Here is a 17,768-nt window from a genome sequence, read left to right on the forward strand (position 1 = left end):
ATACCCTTTTTTTTTTTAACTAACATAGCAACTTCATGCTTTTATTTGAAACAAACTTCACTGCGGTATTTTATTTGAGAAAATGAGAGCACTTCAAACCTTTATATGAAATAAGGCCTCCTTCGGACTCTCGTTTGAAAAAATGACGACATTTCATGCTCTTATTCGAAATTTTCTCTAAAAAAAAACAGGAGAATTACCACAAAAAAAAAAAAGGTGGTATGGTAGACTAGTCAAATAGGTTTTGTTAAAACATGGCTACTTCACGAAATTCAGGTTCAATGTCGTCCCTTCTTTTGTAACTTTGGTATTTTGGACGACCCTTTATTGATTATGGCTTGAAGTCTAGCGGCTTCGAGCTTGACGGCCATGAAGATTGACCGTCGACCCTCCACATTTGGAGTTTGCCAGATCTGGCTGAGCCGCGATCTGGCAATGGCGATTGCTCATGGAGTTGAGCAACAGGGTCTGTGGAAGATCAGAAGTTGCAGCCTTGCAGATTCGAACGTGGGAAACCAAGGAAGGAGGAGAAGAACCCGGTTAATGAACAAATCCGAATGCTCCATGCCTTCGGTGAAAGATATTTGGTCGCAGACATTTCCGGTGAAAGAGGGGTCACATGATCAACGGCGACTATTCGCCCGGTCCATCTGTGATTTGGATTATGCAAGAACCGGCCCTTAAATTGAAGATATGAATGATCAGGGTTTTGATTGTACCCGTTTCCGAGTTGAGCGTCTAATCCCGTGAACCTGTGGCGTGATTCTTGCAATTTGCGGACAGAGGCGTCGCAATTTCCTTGGAGGACTTCCAAAATGTCATTGACGTCACCGCGTCATCCTCAGTTTGTAACATGGTAACTTATCAAGTTTATATGATAAGGAAGAAGATGCAATTCAGGATTGTTTTCATGGATAATCCGTTTCGACCATAACAAATTTTTTGGTGACGCCGGAGAGTTCTGGATCAGTCCAGGATCGCTCCTTCTCTACAATGAGGGACTGTCAACCTTGATTGCCTCTGCTCGGGTCCCAGGAGGATTGGTATCGGTCGGTCCACTCCCTTCAGTACGTTGTTTTGACATACAGTGACAGATGAGCACTTTCAGAAACATTAATCTCGAAAAGGAGCTCCAATTTCTTGATGCATCAAGCAGTTTTTTTCGATGCATGTAGTAGAACCTGATGGAAATCGGAGGTTCCCATGCGGAAAGAATTACAAACTAGGTGTACGTCAAATTTTTCTAGACAGTACAGCCAATTACAATTGACTTGAACATCTCAAATACCAAAAATGAGAAAGAGAAACCAAGGTCGACCGACAAGCAATAGAACAATCTTAATTACAGTAAACCCCCAAATATTTTTGGTCAGACTTGGATCATTGGCTTTATATTCTCTCTAGGAAGCACAAACCCAGCTCTTCGCTCCTCAAATGAGTATTCTATCTCTTCAGCAATCTCCTTGACTAAGTTTGCACCCAAGGGCAGCGACACCACTGCTGGTGTACTTGTTGTTTGCATGGGGATTGAAATTGTGGAAGGTGTAGTTGGAACGGGAATTGCCATGACTTTTGGAGTCCGGTTCTCTTCACCATTCATGGTAGTAGTCTTCAATGGGGTACTGAACACATTGTTGTTACTAGAAAAGATTTTCTGCAATGGTTCATCCTGTCTCACCAATGTATTGTCCATCGCGTTTGTCGAGCTCATCTTCATTGTCACGGCAGGTGACACCGGTGAGAAGGGTTTCCTTATCATTGGTGAATCAGGTTCACCAGCCATTACAGCATCAAGTGAGAGCTTTTTTAGTGGGAGACCAGCAACATCCAACCCTCTTCTACCTATGCAAACATTGACAAAAATATAAAAGCACTGTAATATGTTATCCTGTGGAGACTTTGAAATTTGCAGAAAAGATCGGACGCTCTCGTCTCTTTTCCAAGACGAATAACCCTTGCGTAAGTTGATTTTGTTAATGACTTTGTTTAACTAGTTCTCTATCTGATGAGTTTAGCATGGAAATTTCTCTTCAAGAAATAGTTCACTAGAAAGCAAGAATTCTACTAAGTTTGATGGCTACAAAACCAGAAAGGCAAACATTCTTTGAAATGTGTGCACTTGCGGAAAAGCACAAAGTTTCGCACATCTTTCTGCTCAAATGTTGCCTTCATCTAATTGTCAGGGAGGTAGCACACTAGTTGTAGCTGACTCACATTATTTAACTTACTACCCTTTTTTGAATTATAATCATCTCATTTGATCAGCAAGTGTATCAGTAGAAAGATACTTACTTGCTGATAATGCTGCTTGGCCATTGTCCTTGTAGTGGTTCAGTTGGTCGACTTGGTTTACACGGTCGCTCTTACGAAGTGGGCGTGCATTAGGAGTAGCTTTCATTGAACGCAATGGATCGGGTTTGGGAGTATGAAGAGTTACACCTCCAAGTGAGAGTCTTCTACTGCTTGCACCACCAGTTGACATCCGAGGAGCTTTCTTGACCAACTGAGTCTTTGAGGGGCTTGGCTTTGATCCATAAAGTGCCTCTTGTTCCGCAATCAGCTGGCCCTGAAGTTTCTTTTGATCCTGAAAAATGAACAATTATTTGCAATCTCATTACATACCAAGAAGAACACTCAGCCGGAAAGAACCTATTTCTGAGTCTAATCAATTAAGACTCGGATTAAATTCATAATTTATATAATACAAAATAATTTTTCATATTCATACTCGTAGTCTACGTTGTTCTTGCTCTCTCTCTTGTCGCAAAATGGTATATTCTTCCAGCATAGAGAGGAGGCGAATCTGCATAGAAGCATACAACAAGGATGTAAGAAAATACAGATAAGTTCGAAGAGAATAATAGTTTCCTGAAGGCTTCAAGTTTCCGTACCCCATCATATGAGAACTCAATGCCTCTCTCCCTCTCCCAAGCCAGTGTCTTTGCAGTCAGTGTCTCTACCATCGCTGTTCCACCAGATATAGTTTGTATAGTATGAAGTTAGTTTGGTTAAACTATCTTAAGATATGAATGCAGTATGACTCATGTTGATCCTTGATGCTCATTACATCTAGACGATGGAGGCCGAGAACATTGTTGCACTTGATACCTGGTAGTTTGTTAACCAATGAACGAGCTTTCTCAGCACGCTTCAGAGTAAGATGGGCTCCTCTTCCAGCATTATACCTATTCTCATCCTGAATGTCAAATAACAGCCGCAATTAAGGAAGTGCATCTTAAGGAATCAATTACTGACCCCCCCCTAAAAAAAAAAAAACTGAATGAATCAATAAACGATATCCAAAGACACCTCACCCTGTTATATTCCTCAAGCCAGCACTCTTCATCACAAGCAGCCAACCATTTCTCAACTTTTTCAAGCAATTCTTTACGGTTCAATGCTTCCTCCTTCACTTCAGCAATTCGAAGTTCAATCTGCTCAAGGACGCAAGCAGCATCAACAGCCCCTACACCAAATGATATATGTACAGCCATGAGCCATTTCAAATTGAAGGCATCTGGATTAAATCCGAGAAAACGACATATTACCAGACTCTACAGCTTCAATAGCATATTCCATCCCAGTGTCAGCTTCTGGGATTAAATGAGTCTTCCTACATATCTCCTCTAGTTCTGATCTCTTCTTCAAAACAAGCTCCTTCATTTTGCTCAACTTGAACTCCTCCAAACGAGCTACTTCTTCTGCAACCTGCACAGCATCTTATTAATCCAGGAACAGATCTATTTGAAACGTTAAACAACGGCAAAGCCTAAGATCTGAATTCTGTTATAAAAGAAAGTGACTCACATAATTGATGATGTCTTCAGAAAGCATTTTGGGTTCAGTTATTTCATGTTCTGATGCAGCTATATTGCTGGTAATGTTCTGAAACATCTGCTGCTCTTCAATTGGGGTATCCATCAAGTTCCATAACTCCAGCATGGTAGTTGCAAGATCTTGAAGCTGGCCAAATGAAAAACAATCTTAAAGCCAAAAACTAGGGATGAACAAGACGAATAGTCCAAATAAATAGTTACCCTCTGCATCCTCTGAAGCTTCGTTTCTCGAAGTTTGTGTATTGCAGTAGCCAACTTTTGAATTGTACTGTCACTCATATCCATGTGTCCTTCAGGGTCAGCTAAACTGGCATGGACCTCAGAAACGATCTGATTAAAATCCTGATCAAGCACTAAACACAAAGCTTTTACTGTAAACAAATGGTCTTGGACCAGCCTCAAGCGCTCAGCCTGTGTAAGAGAAAAGGAGGAAAGTTAGAATATCTCCGTGCAGTACTAAAGAAATGACTGACTAGATAAACTCAGTGAACCTTCTCTTTTTGAAGTTCATAAAGCTCTCTATGGAGTTCTTCAAGCTTCCTTGATGATAAGTCCGTCTCATCCAATCTTGTTTTAGAAGGAGTCGGGTCGAGGGATCCACATATTTCAGTCTTAATTCTCTGGATTTGCTCCAAAACATCAAGAAACTGATTTCTTCTTTCACATTTCATTCTTCTCATCTCCTCTAATTGTGGTAGAATTTTCTTGAATTCTTCTTTCAAGCTTCCAACATTTTGGTCAGGCTGATGAAAAAGAATGCCACTAATATTTCTCTTGAATAATAGCAAATTCTATTCCGCAATAAAAGCTTGGCGATGATGAAAATATTACAGAAGATGCGGTCAATTTCTGATAAAACCCAATGAAGACATCATCGAAAGGGTTACAGATATTTTCTGCCGTAACAATCACCAAATGGCCTCAATAATTAATTGGTAACTGCTGCAGGTTTTTCACTCATTTTTATGACAGCAGACATTACTCTAACTCTCGCTTTCCAAATTCTTCTGTTCCATCCAGACGAAAGCATGCACAAACTCTGTAGTCTCATTTTCTCAGATATTGTTCTTCTAATCAAGCACATAACTCTCTGGCTTATCCCTTTCCTTTGTGTTTTGTGTGCAGACACAGGCGAGAGTGGTGTGTGCCATGGGGTTGGATTCTTATAATAAGAAATTTTTTGGAGGACTGGGGGCTATGGGTAATGGTATGGTTTTAGGCTTCAGAGACTGAAAGTAGGTTGTTATAACTGTTTTCAGATCCTTGCAGTGCTTTTCAATTGTGAGAGGAGTATATTCACTGACAGGAAGATTGAATTCCCTAGCTTGTTAGATAAAATACAATACATGTGTCAAATTAATCAATACAACAATAAAGAGCTTGCATACATCAGAGAGTGCACTTCCTAGCATCACAATCTTTTTTTTTTTTTTTTACCAAAAAAAACTAGCCATATGCAGAGACTAGAATTGATATCTCAAGGAGAAAAATGTTTGTAAACAATTTCATGATATCCACCTGCTTTGTATGTAATGGTCTCTCCCCCAATGCCGAACAGATGGCTGCTAGTTCCGCTTCAGAGTCAGCAATTGCCTGTCGTAGGCGGGCTCTGGATTGGTTAGACTTGTCTACCTTTCTTCTGTATACTTCTAGACATTCTTGTTCAAGCTCTTGCAGCATTTTATCCTTATCAGCATCTGATTCTCCAATTTCATCCCAGATTACCTGTGCATTTGGTTTAAGCGAATAAATCAAACTAGTGTATGGGTTAACACAATTTGATCTTCGAATTTAGTTAACGAATGACAATAGATGATATTGTTGAAAAACCTGGAGTTCGTATAGAAGTGTTCCACATGTTGTCTCCTTTTTGAACAATGGATCATTTAGGAGGTTAGACATTGCCAAAGAACTGCACACGCAGTTACTCTCAGTTATCTTTGGAGCTGAACACTACATCATGATAGGTACAAAGCCAGCAAGAAGTAGACGTCATCAACACAAGTTTGAGCGATAAGCTTTCAATACTACCCGTTTTTCAGCTTTCTATGCCTTACGAGATTGAGCTTAATCCAGAAGTTTTTCCAGAATACTTCCATTCTATGCAGCAGAAACTTTCAATGAATACACGCATTCCATCGTATTTGATTCTGTCTCTATCCTGATTATTTGATTGTGCCTTGCTCGCACTGAATCAGATATTTTATCTATAAATGTGAATTCACATTCTCACGCCAGGATTACGAACATCATAAGAAAAAAGAAAGGTGGAAATATGGGTTTTATTACTTCATCTAGTTTCTTTGAAGCAACTACAACAGTTAAGAAATGCTCTGAGGGCTACAGAAGAAGCATGAGTTATACTGCTCCACAAGGAGGAAGATCAAGCTATAATAATTACTGACAAAGAGCATGAGCTAGGTGGTTCTTTTCGACCCCATTTTTATCCGATAAATTGCTTATATATTCGTCTATCAGCCAATTATTGCGTTATCCATGGTATCGCAATTTGAAAAGATAGAAACTAAAAATGTCCAGCCCTTCCAAGTTCGGAATTATCTTGACCTCCACTTCACATCGCACGCGTCGTGCAAATCTCTCGATAGCACTGAGTTCGACGGAGCATACGAGCATTCTCTCCAGCTCAATCTCACGCGGCACGCCATTATCTAAACTTCTACGGATTCACCTTTCACGCGACAACCACCAAATGAACTTAAAACACCAAATCCAGACTCCAGCGATATACGGAATGTAATCACGACTGGAAGAGTTCATTCAGATCCTAATGCAGATTACTTCATCCGCTCAACCTCCGAGTCGGCTTCATCTTCTCTACTCTCGCAGACAAACGGAGCCTCCTAGAGGAGGGGGTGAAGGGGAGGCGGGTGGAGATCTGAAGACGTACCTGAACCTCGCAGCTCTTCCAATCGCCTCGGCGAAATGAGCTCGGCTTTCCCGAAGGGAATCGATCGGCGACCGTTTGAGCGATTTTGAGGGAGGAAAAGGACCGTTGAGAGCGGATGAGAGGGATTTGTACTTTAATGGCGATTGAGTGAGGGGAGCAAACTGTAAAGTCGAGCTGCGACTGCAAACCAGTTTTGAATTTCAAAATTTCGGCGTCAGGCTCGACTTTGTTTCTAAGTTTACTAATTTTGGGTGTTGGGGGTGAATTTGTCCTTTCGGTTCCCGGTTCGGCCAATGAGAGGCTGCCAGCTTAGCGAAATGTCGAGGCTCTAGCGGAAGACAGTGGAGTGGAGCGTATGTAAGCACTGTCGTCCAGAAGTAAAAATGACGCGACCACGTTCCTGGGCCGACAGCCCACCGTACGTAGTGAAATTATGGGCCTCCTGTCATCCGTGTTTCCGAACTAGATTTCTTTGGACATTTCAGCACAAATAGTTCAAATTTTTGATTTATTGTGTTAATGTGATTTCTAAACTTTGAATAATACAATTTGAACCTCGACTTTGGCCTAATGTACCGTGTCATCTCAAGACTTTTAATTGTCCGATATAGTCTCTGAACTATTGGTAAATATTTAATGTAGTCCCTAAATTATTCGAATTGTTTATATATTCAAAAAACCATCTTGAGCATTTCATCGAAATTCGGGGACCATGATAAACAAATTAAAAGGTCAAAAATGATATTGGATATTGGATCAAAATTCATAGACCACATTACATATTAGATCAAAATTTCATTGACCATTTATGTCATTTTTCCATTCTAATCCAAGTCAATCATAACATTTTCAAACGCGATTTTTTTAATGTCCATTTATCTACATTAGATGACATCCAAAATGCTTGCTCATCAAAGGAATTGATATCTTTAGCTTTGTCATTTCAAATGGGAATAAGTGCAGTGAAAGTTCTAATCCTTGTCGTAACAATGTAATCAAGTTCTAAAACTTGTCAAATTTGTTTAATTGAGTTTTTCTGTTAATCTCCATCCAATTTGGCTAACTTAAAATATCAACGTGGCTTTTCTATTATTTTAGCAATCATACGTGGTGTTGACGTGGCTAAAGTGACGTCGTTTAGTCCAAATCTAATTTTTTTTTCTACCCAAATTTCAATTAAGTTATATTCAAAAATAAGTAACACGTAAAAAAAAAAAAAAAAAACACATGAGCAAGGGCTACTGCACTGCTGCCGCCCCCACAATCACCGCGAAGGGCCACTAGGGCCAGTGACCCTTGGTGAGCATAGACAAGTGTCGCGAGCCTCGCCTAGATCGGGGTTGCAGGCCCTCACTTGCATCTTCCTCCCTTTTTTTCTTTTAGTTTTTGTATTTTTCAAATTTTGCTTAGTTTTAATTTAGTTGAAATGAATTTGTAGTGAAAAATCAGATTTAGACCAGAGTAATATCATTTTAGTCATGTTAGCGTCACATAGGATAAGAAAGTAATAAAAAAGTCATGTCAACAGTTTTTGTAAGACAAATTGGACGGAGTTAATAAATTGGGTAGATTGCACCAATTTGATAAGTGGTTCGAATTTGATTGCATTTTTTTTTTTTTTTGGTTATAAATTTGAAGACTCAATTGCACTTTCATTATAATTTTTCAAACTTTCTGCTCACTTATCCCTTTGAAAAAAATGCATATGGAAAGAGGAAATGACAATGATGATATGTTACATTTTAGAGAACATATGGAGAACAAAATGATTAAGATGGTGTGTGATCGACGTGATAATGATCACGTGTTCTGTAACTATATGAAAATATCTTTAGTTATGTGCGGGATTGAATTAAATTCTTGTGGTACTCCCTGAGCAAATTCATCTTCCACCGGTAAAGATCATGGGATGCGGATCCGAACTCATCCTTGGCCCACCATCCCAAAACTGATTATCATCGCTGGATTGGGTACACGACTAACAATTCGATCCGATTGCACCTTTACGATTATCCCTTTGTTTTAGTGATTTATTTATACCGTGGAAGATTAGATCATATATATTAGATAAGACGCATCTCGATCGAGATCCATCATTTTCACGATTGAGATTCGGCGAATCGAAAAACAGATCAATAGCATGATTAGCGCCGAATTCTTGAGAACATCGATTGTACACATTAAAAGGAATAGTGATCCAATTATCTGTTAAGAGAAACTTTGGAATGAACATAGAGCATAAATTAAATTAGATTTGAGCCGTTAAAAATAGCAGACTCCAAATGTGTCTCTTCAAATTTCGACGGCTCAGATTCTGTTTACTGCATATGATTTTAATTCAATAATCTCTTGCTTATTAGACCCAAACAACCGAAGATAGAACTGAAACTGCTCTCTGAAACTGAAAAAACATCATCGTCGATAGCGAAACTCACAATCTCCAATTCGCATCGGTCCGGGAATCGGAAGAAGAGGATTAATGGCCGCTCGCTCGCTCTCTGTGTTCCCAAATTCGCCCTCGAATCCTCAGTCAATCCCTAGAAGCGCACGCGATTCCCCTGTCTCGCTCGGGTGGAATCGGAGACCGAGCTGCTTGGCGAGCTCGTTCAATGGGAACAAGCTCTCCGTCGTTCCTATCCGATCGAGACAACTCGTTCGCAGATTCAATTCCACCGTGGCGACGGTCTTGCTGAGTCTCCCCACCGGGTATATTAAACCTTCGAGTAATTCCGATTGGAGATGTTTTTTGTTCGAATCTAGCATTTTTTTTTTTTTATTGGCTTTTGGGTTCGCAGGAAACCAGAGAGAGCAGCTACTGACAAGCTCCCAAAGTGAGTTCAAGTATTTTCAAGTGCGTGCGTGTGTTTAACGTGCGATTGTCAATATCGAGGAGAAACGAGTGTGCTGTTGTTTGTCAATAGTTGATTATAACTTCTGGGTTTCTTGAATGGAGTGATGATTGTTAGATGGTCAGCGAGAGCAATCAAGTCGTTTGCTATGGCGGAGTTGGAAGCGAGGAAGCTCAAGTATCCAAATACCGGCACTGAAGCTCTTCTCATGGGGATTTTGGTCGAGGGTTAGTAATAATTGGACTTCAAATTTGTGATATCATCTATATTCATGCACAAAGGTGTAGATTTTGCTCAACCACTGGTTTGAATGAGAATATATTATCTTTTGTCCATGAGGGATCTATAAGTTTGTTTTGCAGTAAACAAAAATTTAAGTTAATGTCTTGACTTTGAGCCTGGATTATATACAAACTGATTTGACCAAAGTGCATGGAAGCTTGGTTAGAGGAGAAGGCTTGAAATATGTTTGTGTTCAGGGTCAGCTGTCAGTTTGACATGAGCTGGCGAAAGTAGAGGTTTGACAAGATTGTATAGAGAGTTTTTTCTGTGAGATTGAGTGAATTTATGTGAGAACACAGAGATTAAACAGTGAGCTATTGAAAAATAAGAATCAATGAGTATTATTGGGTTTTGTTTGAATATGAGACACTAGGTCTGTATAATCCATCCATTAGATTGTTAGTGGAATTGTGTCATTTCTCCTCGTGGCCTAAGTCAAATTGATCAAATCACGCCATTCATCATTATTAAAAAAAATATTTTGGCGCTATAATCATTTTTGCTGTGCAAATTGGTAAATTTCACAACAAAAACTTGGTCATACTATTTGCCGTTGTTTTTCCAGTCTTGTTGCCCAAAATTGATGTCACCGTTTGTACAAGCATACTCCTTTGCTGCTTCAAACTGTATAATGAAAAAGGGAGCATTCCCTTCAGTTTCATATATTCCTCACTGCCTTGTAAATGCTTCTAAAATATGCAGTTCCCTTAGTTAAAATTTGGGACTGACTCTAGTTTATTTAATTCCTACTTCAGGCACTAGCCTAGCTGCAAAGTTTTTGAGGGCTAATGGAATTACGCTATTCAAGGTACGAGAGGAAACGGTGAACTTGCTAGGGAAATCTGACATGTACTTTTTCAGCCCCGAGCATCCTCCATTGACAGAGCAAGCGCAGCGAGCCCTTGATTGGGCAGTTGATGCAAAACTAAAGTCAGGTATTTTTTATTTCATGTGTCTTTTGTAGATCAATTAGAATGGTATGGGCTGCTTTATCTGTTGGATGATCGTCAGTCAATTAAAACCCTAGAGGTGGGGTTTGGCAACCCTTAGATGATAGAATGTCAAGTCTTTGGTTGGGTAAAGAGCGCATAGTTCCTCGACTTCCCTTGTAGGAGACATGTTGGACATTTATAGTTCTCTGCTCTAAGTGAGGCAGTCAGCTATCTCCTGGTAACCTACTTCTGACTGCAGGCCAAGCTATGGGACTTATACTTACTCCTTAGGAATCTATGGATGTTGTGATTTCAATGGGTTATGTTTAACCGTACCAGATTCTTTTCTTTTGTGTTGAGGACCTATTTTGCTCTAAAAGTTTAATCTTTTATGAAACGTGCCTAGGATGTATATCAAGTATATATCTTAACACTTCTCCTCACCTGGAAGCCTGACCTTACATGTGAAGAACAGGATGTTGACATAACCACATCACACAATAAATGGAGGATAGGAAGGAGTAACGGTGAGAAATAGAAAGAGGGAATGCAGATATTGGGAATTTTGACACAAAGCTCTTATACCCCGTTGAGCATCCATTTCTTTCAAAAATTTAAGCTGTAAGAAGCACATAAATATATCAAGCATTTGCCCAACTGGGTGTATTCCATGTTGAAGCAATTGAAAATCATCCGTTAGTTGCTTCTATCAATCGACTGCATCTCTGCTTGAGATTATTTGGATGCATATTTTCATTGTACATATCGCGAGGAGTTTTAGCTTGTCAAGAGAGGCATTATGCAAAGTCAGAGCAGTGATTTGATCAACAGTACCAGAAAATTGGGATCTCCTTCTTTTCATTTCCCATGATACATCCGGTAGTCCTCCAGTTGATTTGATTCACATCCTCCCTGTTTAGAAGACAAACTCCTGCTCATTTCAACTCCTATAGCCTTATCCCAAAGCATTCATGGAACGGTAGAGAGCCTGTCTCTGCTTAGTGGGGTTCAGGTGTTCAGCTTGTCCAATCTGTCACGAATACCCTTGCTGTCAATAGTTCTACCCAGTTGCTGCTTGAACGGATCTGGTTTTACTTGTAATAGGTTTCGCGCGTCTACTTTGTTGCAAAGAAATATTTTTATCTGGCTGTACTTACTGAGTGCTGTGGAAAATTCAGGTGAAAGTGGAGAAATAACCACAACGCATCTGCTTCTTGGGATTTGGTCTGAAAAGGAATCAGCAGGTCACAAGATCCTATCGTCCTTGGGTTTTACTGATGAGAAAGCGGAGGAACTTGGCAAATCTGTAAGTGACACATGTTGATGACCGATGCAACACATGTTGATGACCAATGTCGTCGTCATGTACATTACTAACAGTATTGTTTCTGTACCTTGCAGATGGATAAGGATGTTATTTTGAGCTACAAGTAAGTCTCAAAATGGTAAAGAGGGATGCTATTCGATTATTGCCTTGGGGATCCCACTGGGTGTCAGCTTTCTAAGCTCAGAAGGTTTAAGATGATTGAGGCATGCTTGGAAGTTCAAATGATTCTGCCAAAGCTTTTTTAGGATCAAGGATAGACATGTCTCATCTCACTCTTGGGGGGTCTCCTGTTCAATTCTCAACGGCTCTTTGTAGGGATGCAGGATTGTTTTCCTCGTGAGCATTTTTGCGAGAAAGGGGATGACCTTTTGTTAATGGAAATGAATTTCATACATCTTCCTCGTCCACCAGAAATCTCACTCGTTGCAGTTAAACAGTGTTTGGTGAACGTACAAAATCTGGAAAGAAATGAAGGGGTTAAACTTGGTTGATTTTCTCTTTGACTCTCGTGTTTTAATGTCGTTGGTGTGGCATTGGGAACACATTCAGGAAGCATGTTTTATGTCTTTGTGAACCATTCTGGTTCAGCTTTTGGATTGAGCAATTGCAAATGCTGGTGAATTTTCCGAAAAGAATGTGCAGTCTATGAGGCTACGGTTTTAAGCTGGTGAAAGACCCAATCGTGCAGGTTTTGGCATGAAAGATGGTCTTAGAAAAAGATGTGTGCGAATTGCATTCCGAGTTGAACTGCATTTACGTTGACTAGACACCCTAGCGAGAAACTCGATCAAAGCAGGGGAAAAGAGAAGAACGGATTATTGGCCCATTACGCATGCAATTAGCTGAATATTGGATTGATTTTGTATTTCTGACTTTCAACATGTAGTTGATTAGAGGGAAAGAGCTCCGACGCAGATTCCTCTTCTGCAATCAGAAAGGTTTTGGTCCACCAGAAGCGAGGACGTTCCCATAATGCATGAAAGAAACAGAGCACCCAAGGCCCCCTTGAATCAATGCACCTTCTTCATCATGACAAGTGTCTTAAAGTATCTCCGCTTCCTTTTCTTTTTCCCCCATTAGGGTTGAAGATGGGTCTTGAAAGTGTTTCAGAGCAGAAACTGAATTCCTCAGAGGCTCAAAATTCAAATGCACAGACCCTTTGCTTTGGAACATTCAAGACCCCATCCAGCATGATATCACCAGCCAAATCATTAAACCTGCCTTGTTCCGAGAATCTAAACACAAGAGTGGAACATTCCCCTGTTCAGTCCAGCTTGTGGGTCTCTCCTCCATCTCTGAAATCATGACCTCTGACAACTTTTCCCAAAGTGATCTGACCAGAAACAGCTCAAAAACTTACTCTCCTCTCTTGATTTGGATGTGCGTAGTACGCCAAAGCATGAACAACGCTTCCTTTCTTTTTTTTCCCCTTCTTTTTCAAAAGGAGAAAAATTCCCGTTAATCATGTGGCATCTAACGAGCAATTGCTACCCCCAGGCCAGTTTGTGTCTTGATCTTAGTTGAGATGTCGGGCATGTGCGCGCTTGGGGGGGTGGGGGTTGGGGTGGGGGTGCTCGAGCACGTGCGAGGCGATCAACATTATTTGGTCTACCGCGGACGTACGACGATGATGACACACGTGCATATGGTCTGGATGAACGTATGGAAATTGCTGAAATCGGGACCATTTCCCTTTTCTTGAAGGCACTGTCGAGCAAAAGAGGGACACGAGTCCCTCTTAATTTGCTCTCACGCGCAATATCGTCCCCCCAACTTAGTTTTTTTTTAATTTTTTTTGGCAAAGCTCAACCACAATCGAGTTAGAGTCTTTGGAATTTTTGATCAAAAAAAGCACTCATGATAGTGGGATCCAGATGAGCTTCATAAGTATGAATTCGATAAGGCATGACAATCGGGAGTGCTTTGACGTCGAAAGGGAGCCTCACGTATCCCTTTACATTGCCCTCGAGAATCTTCATTCATGTACACAGTCCAATCTTTTATGACAAGGACCTCCACCGGGGATCGAGTAAAGACGCGAGAGAGGAATTTCGACTCATCATAAGCAATCGAAGATAAGTTGAACGGCCCGCGTGACTAGATGCGCGCAATCGATTGAGTGCGACGCATGCCGCACTTGTCCTTGGAGGCCGCTGGCTAACCCGACTAGGTGGGTGTCGGCCAACTTCGGCCTCGAGTCGGCAGAGGCGAGCTCGGATCCCGAATTCGAGCGTGGCTAGAGATCTGTTCCCGAGTCAAAGGTGGTGGTGGTGATGGAATTGGAAGCTACTGTCCCACGATGTCAAAGGTTCGGGGTGCACGCATCTTCCACTCTCGACAGATGATGGAAATGGCCAGAGGAGTCGACGTCCACAAGCGAGTAAGAGCTCCTCACATGGAGATGTCACGGAAGCACAACATGTCGATTTTGGAATCGACCCTGAAAACAAAAAACCTATGTACACATGTAGTCTGTAGCGGGTCCAGCTGATGAACACATGAAAGTGGATATTTATTGTTTTCTTAAGTGAGTTTTCCCCATTTTATATTGCGGATTTCCTAGTTTGTACCGCGAGTTTACGGAATTAAAATAATGCGCAGACATATATTTTATGAACATATGGTCTAGAGTGAATAAAAAATCTTGTTAGATCACGGAATTTGAGAAGCGGGTTCATTGCATTTTATACTAAAAGATGTAACATCTTCTACGATTCATCGTACATGTCAATCCAGCATGGTTTTTTTTATATGACTAATATTCTTGCTGTGTAAAGCGAAGCTATAGATGGAAACTGCGGCACCGCATCGCAGTTCAGATCCAACCCCCTCCTGATCGCCATGATCTCGACCAATCGCGGCGCGAGAAGTGAGTGCGGTCGTTGGGTGTCTAGTCGGTTAGCAACGGGTCGTAGTTAGGGTACTGTTCCCAACCATTTGTTTGAAGATCTCTTGGATCATCGAAACCAGCGTTGCGGTGTTTGGTTGCTCTTCTGGCTCAGGCGGCTGCAAATCCCGGCGCCTGCGGGGTTCTCCTCAATGTCTATTACCCGATCTTGTCACCCTTTTTTCTATGTTACGTGGATTCACACCTTTGGACAACATTTCAGGCTTGATCTTAGTTCTTGGCCAGTAAAGTTAGATTATCACAAAAAAGAACAAATAAGTTCGACGATTGATATCCGAATCGGCACATGTCATCATTAATCTTCCGCGATATTTTCACCGGACATTCGCTGTATTTCTATTGCGCCATGCACATGTGTACGTGGGTTATGAACGAAATTTGAAAGGGTAAAGCAAAGTTGAATGGGGTTAATTGCAAACTGCATCACATCAGTACAATCAAACACAAATAAAATCTGAGAGAGAGAGAGAGAGAGAGAGAATTCATGATGCTTGAGAGCTGATATAGTCAAAAGGAGAGGGAGTGAAGCACAGCAGTTGGCTATTCATATTGGGACAAGTAGACAAGGGGCACTTGCGGATTGCCGAGTCATTGGTCGGCGAAAAGAAACAAAGGTTACAGGTTTAAAAAGAAGGGACTAATGCAAATTCAGCAAGAACAGTAAGGAACGAAGGAAGGAAGAAAGAAAAACCACCAATTATGGAAAAGCCAAATCGTCCAAAACAAAGAGATTTGTCATCCTTCCTTTTACAGCTACATGAACACTCGATGACGCCCAAATCCGTCCATGTCCAGTGTCCATGTGAGGTGAATGAGTTAGTGGGGTTCTTTCTTCTTCTTCTTCTTCTTGGTTGTGGTGGGGAAATCATTTCCAGCACTATGAAATTATCTGCAGAACATACTTCTTGTCAACTTTCTGGGGCAATGTTCCCTCAAACCCTAGCCATTGCCCTCCATTCATGTCCTCCATGAATATGCCCGTTCAGGTATGTTCAATGTGGTTATTCTCATGAATAGGACATAAGGTGGCGATGACGAGAGATTTCTTATTTTAATGTACTTCGCATCGCTATGATCCTGCTTTGAAGTAATTCATTATTGGGTGTATGCAGCGTCGATCCATATGAATCATCGAATTAAGTAGTCTCATGTGTGATGTGGGTAAACGTCGCATAATTGAATGATCCAATTATATTGAGATGCATGCACGGGATACGTGGAAATATACTTCTTTACACCCTATTTTTCAAATCGAAAGTGCTAGATTTCCAGTCAAATGTGATTTGTGTGTAAGGGCTTCATTGTCCTTAGTGGGTTGTCATCTGCTGAAACCTTACCATTTTTCATGCACTCAGGGATCATTATCATGGATTCCAACATAACATACCAGAACTTATTTAGGACAAAGAAGATCATCCCATTTTCTATTTGCTTCCGCGGTTACTGTTGACTAGCTAGAACAAGAAAATAAGCACCATAATTAGGACTGTTATCTCTTAATATCAAGCCTAAAAATTTAAAAAAACCTTCGAACTAAAACCTCGATCAAGTGTTCCTTGACCGTGCGCAACAAACCCTAGTCAATTTTCTTCCCTTGCTCTTTAATCTAGAGTCATTATTACATATTAGTAGCCACAAACGAATAAAGAAAAGATAAAGGGAATTATGAAAAGACCAAGAGGAAGAGGACGATAAGGGTATGGCCCTCTCATTTTTGAAAAGAACAGCATCTAAAGATTAAAAAAAATGCTTCTTTGCACCCTATAACCAAAGTGACTTGCCGCTTTGATTCCTCGAAGCTTTATTATAGAAAATAAAAGTATCATTTCAAATTTAAAAAATGGGATATGTGCACTAGACATGTCAAAACTTGTCACGAAAGTATAACCGAATCCTAAAACTTTTAAAAAGTGTAATCGAATCTTAAAGCTTGTCAAATTGGTAAAATCAAATCTTTCTGTTGACACCATAATTGAATATATGAAAAATACTAACATGACATTTTTAAATTAATTTCTCTATCATATGTGGTATTTTTTTAATTATTTTTATTCAGATATTATTTAAATTACATTAAATATTAAAAATAAAAATAAAATTTTATGAAAAAACAAAACTAAAAAAAAAAAAAAAAGAGAAAGGTGAGCCTCGCCGAGAGGGGGCTGCTGTAGTCGCCACCCATCACCGACCCCAAGGCAAGAGTCGATGAGGCCTTGCCCAAGGAGGGTGAGGACACTCACATTTGGGCAACGTTGGCCCTTGCCTGGGCTTGGCAAGGCTTGCCTAGGGCTCCTCTGGTGATGGGCGGTGGCAACGCCCCTCTAATGAGGTTAAGGACTTGGTTGCACTTTTTGAAAGTTTTAGGACTTGATTATATTTTCGTAATAAGTTTTAGGGTTTTCACTTAAAATTTTTATAAAATTAGGGTCTAGTTATTCCAAACACTGATCATATAGAGACTTGCTAAGTGTGGAAATCTAGGCAAATCTAACAACCTAATAATCACAAGATTAATTTTCCTCTATGCATTGAAGTTTTGTGTATTGGTTTGACAGGACTCAGTGACGATGCCAACCATTAATAGCAGTTATCAAAACCACAGTAGAATATATATATATTGGTCAATGCATTATATTTGTGATTATCGTTATGAATAGTGCGTTAACAGTTGTCGTTTCACAAGACATGGCGTCGGATTTCCAGACGAGAATTTAAAAAATGAGTAA

General features: G+C 40.4%; 2 protein-coding genes across 4 annotated transcripts; one reads left to right on the plus strand and one right to left on the minus strand.

Annotated features, from left to right (window-relative positions):
* Positions 1-1,109: 1,109 nt before the first annotated feature.
* Positions 1,110-6,961, minus strand: LOC115742729 (65-kDa microtubule-associated protein 3-like). Of its 3 annotated transcripts, none has more exons than XM_030677182.2 (14): positions 6,812-6,949; positions 6,745-6,769; positions 5,667-5,789; positions 5,355-5,561; positions 4,328-4,579; positions 4,038-4,247; positions 3,808-3,963; positions 3,549-3,708; positions 3,315-3,466; positions 3,109-3,196; positions 2,892-2,965; positions 2,729-2,803; positions 2,293-2,584; positions 1,110-1,842 (listed from the first exon to the last, which is right to left on the minus strand). In XM_030677182.2, the coding sequence occupies exons 3-14, from the start codon at positions 5,736-5,738 to the stop codon at positions 1,370-1,372; spliced, it is 2,211 nt and encodes a 736-aa protein (XP_030533042.1). In that variant the 5' UTR covers positions 5,739-5,789; positions 6,745-6,769; positions 6,812-6,949; the 3' UTR covers positions 1,110-1,369. The 3 variants fall into 3 exon arrangements, with proteins under 3 accessions (XP_030533042.1, XP_030533041.1, XP_030533040.1); XM_030677181.2 differs by having other exon boundaries at positions 5,667-5,748; positions 6,812-6,938; XM_030677180.2 differs by having other exon boundaries at positions 5,667-5,748; positions 6,745-6,961.
* A 2,169-nt stretch (positions 6,962-9,130) lies between these two features.
* LOC115742760 (ATP-dependent Clp protease ATP-binding subunit CLPT1, chloroplastic) lies at positions 9,131-12,766 on the plus strand. The gene is made up of 6 exons (XM_030677243.2): positions 9,131-9,450; positions 9,540-9,575; positions 9,711-9,820; positions 10,631-10,810; positions 11,986-12,113; positions 12,209-12,766. The coding sequence occupies exons 1-6, from the start codon at positions 9,224-9,226 to the stop codon at positions 12,239-12,241; spliced, it is 714 nt and encodes a 237-aa protein (XP_030533103.1). The 5' UTR covers positions 9,131-9,223; the 3' UTR covers positions 12,242-12,766.
* Positions 12,767-17,768: the final 5,002 nt, after the last annotated feature.

Source organism: Rhodamnia argentea, chromosome 10 (assembly GCF_020921035.1).
Source record: "Rhodamnia argentea isolate NSW1041297 chromosome 10, ASM2092103v1, whole genome shotgun sequence".
Classification (NCBI taxonomy): Eukaryota; Viridiplantae; Streptophyta; class Magnoliopsida; order Myrtales; family Myrtaceae; genus Rhodamnia; species Rhodamnia argentea.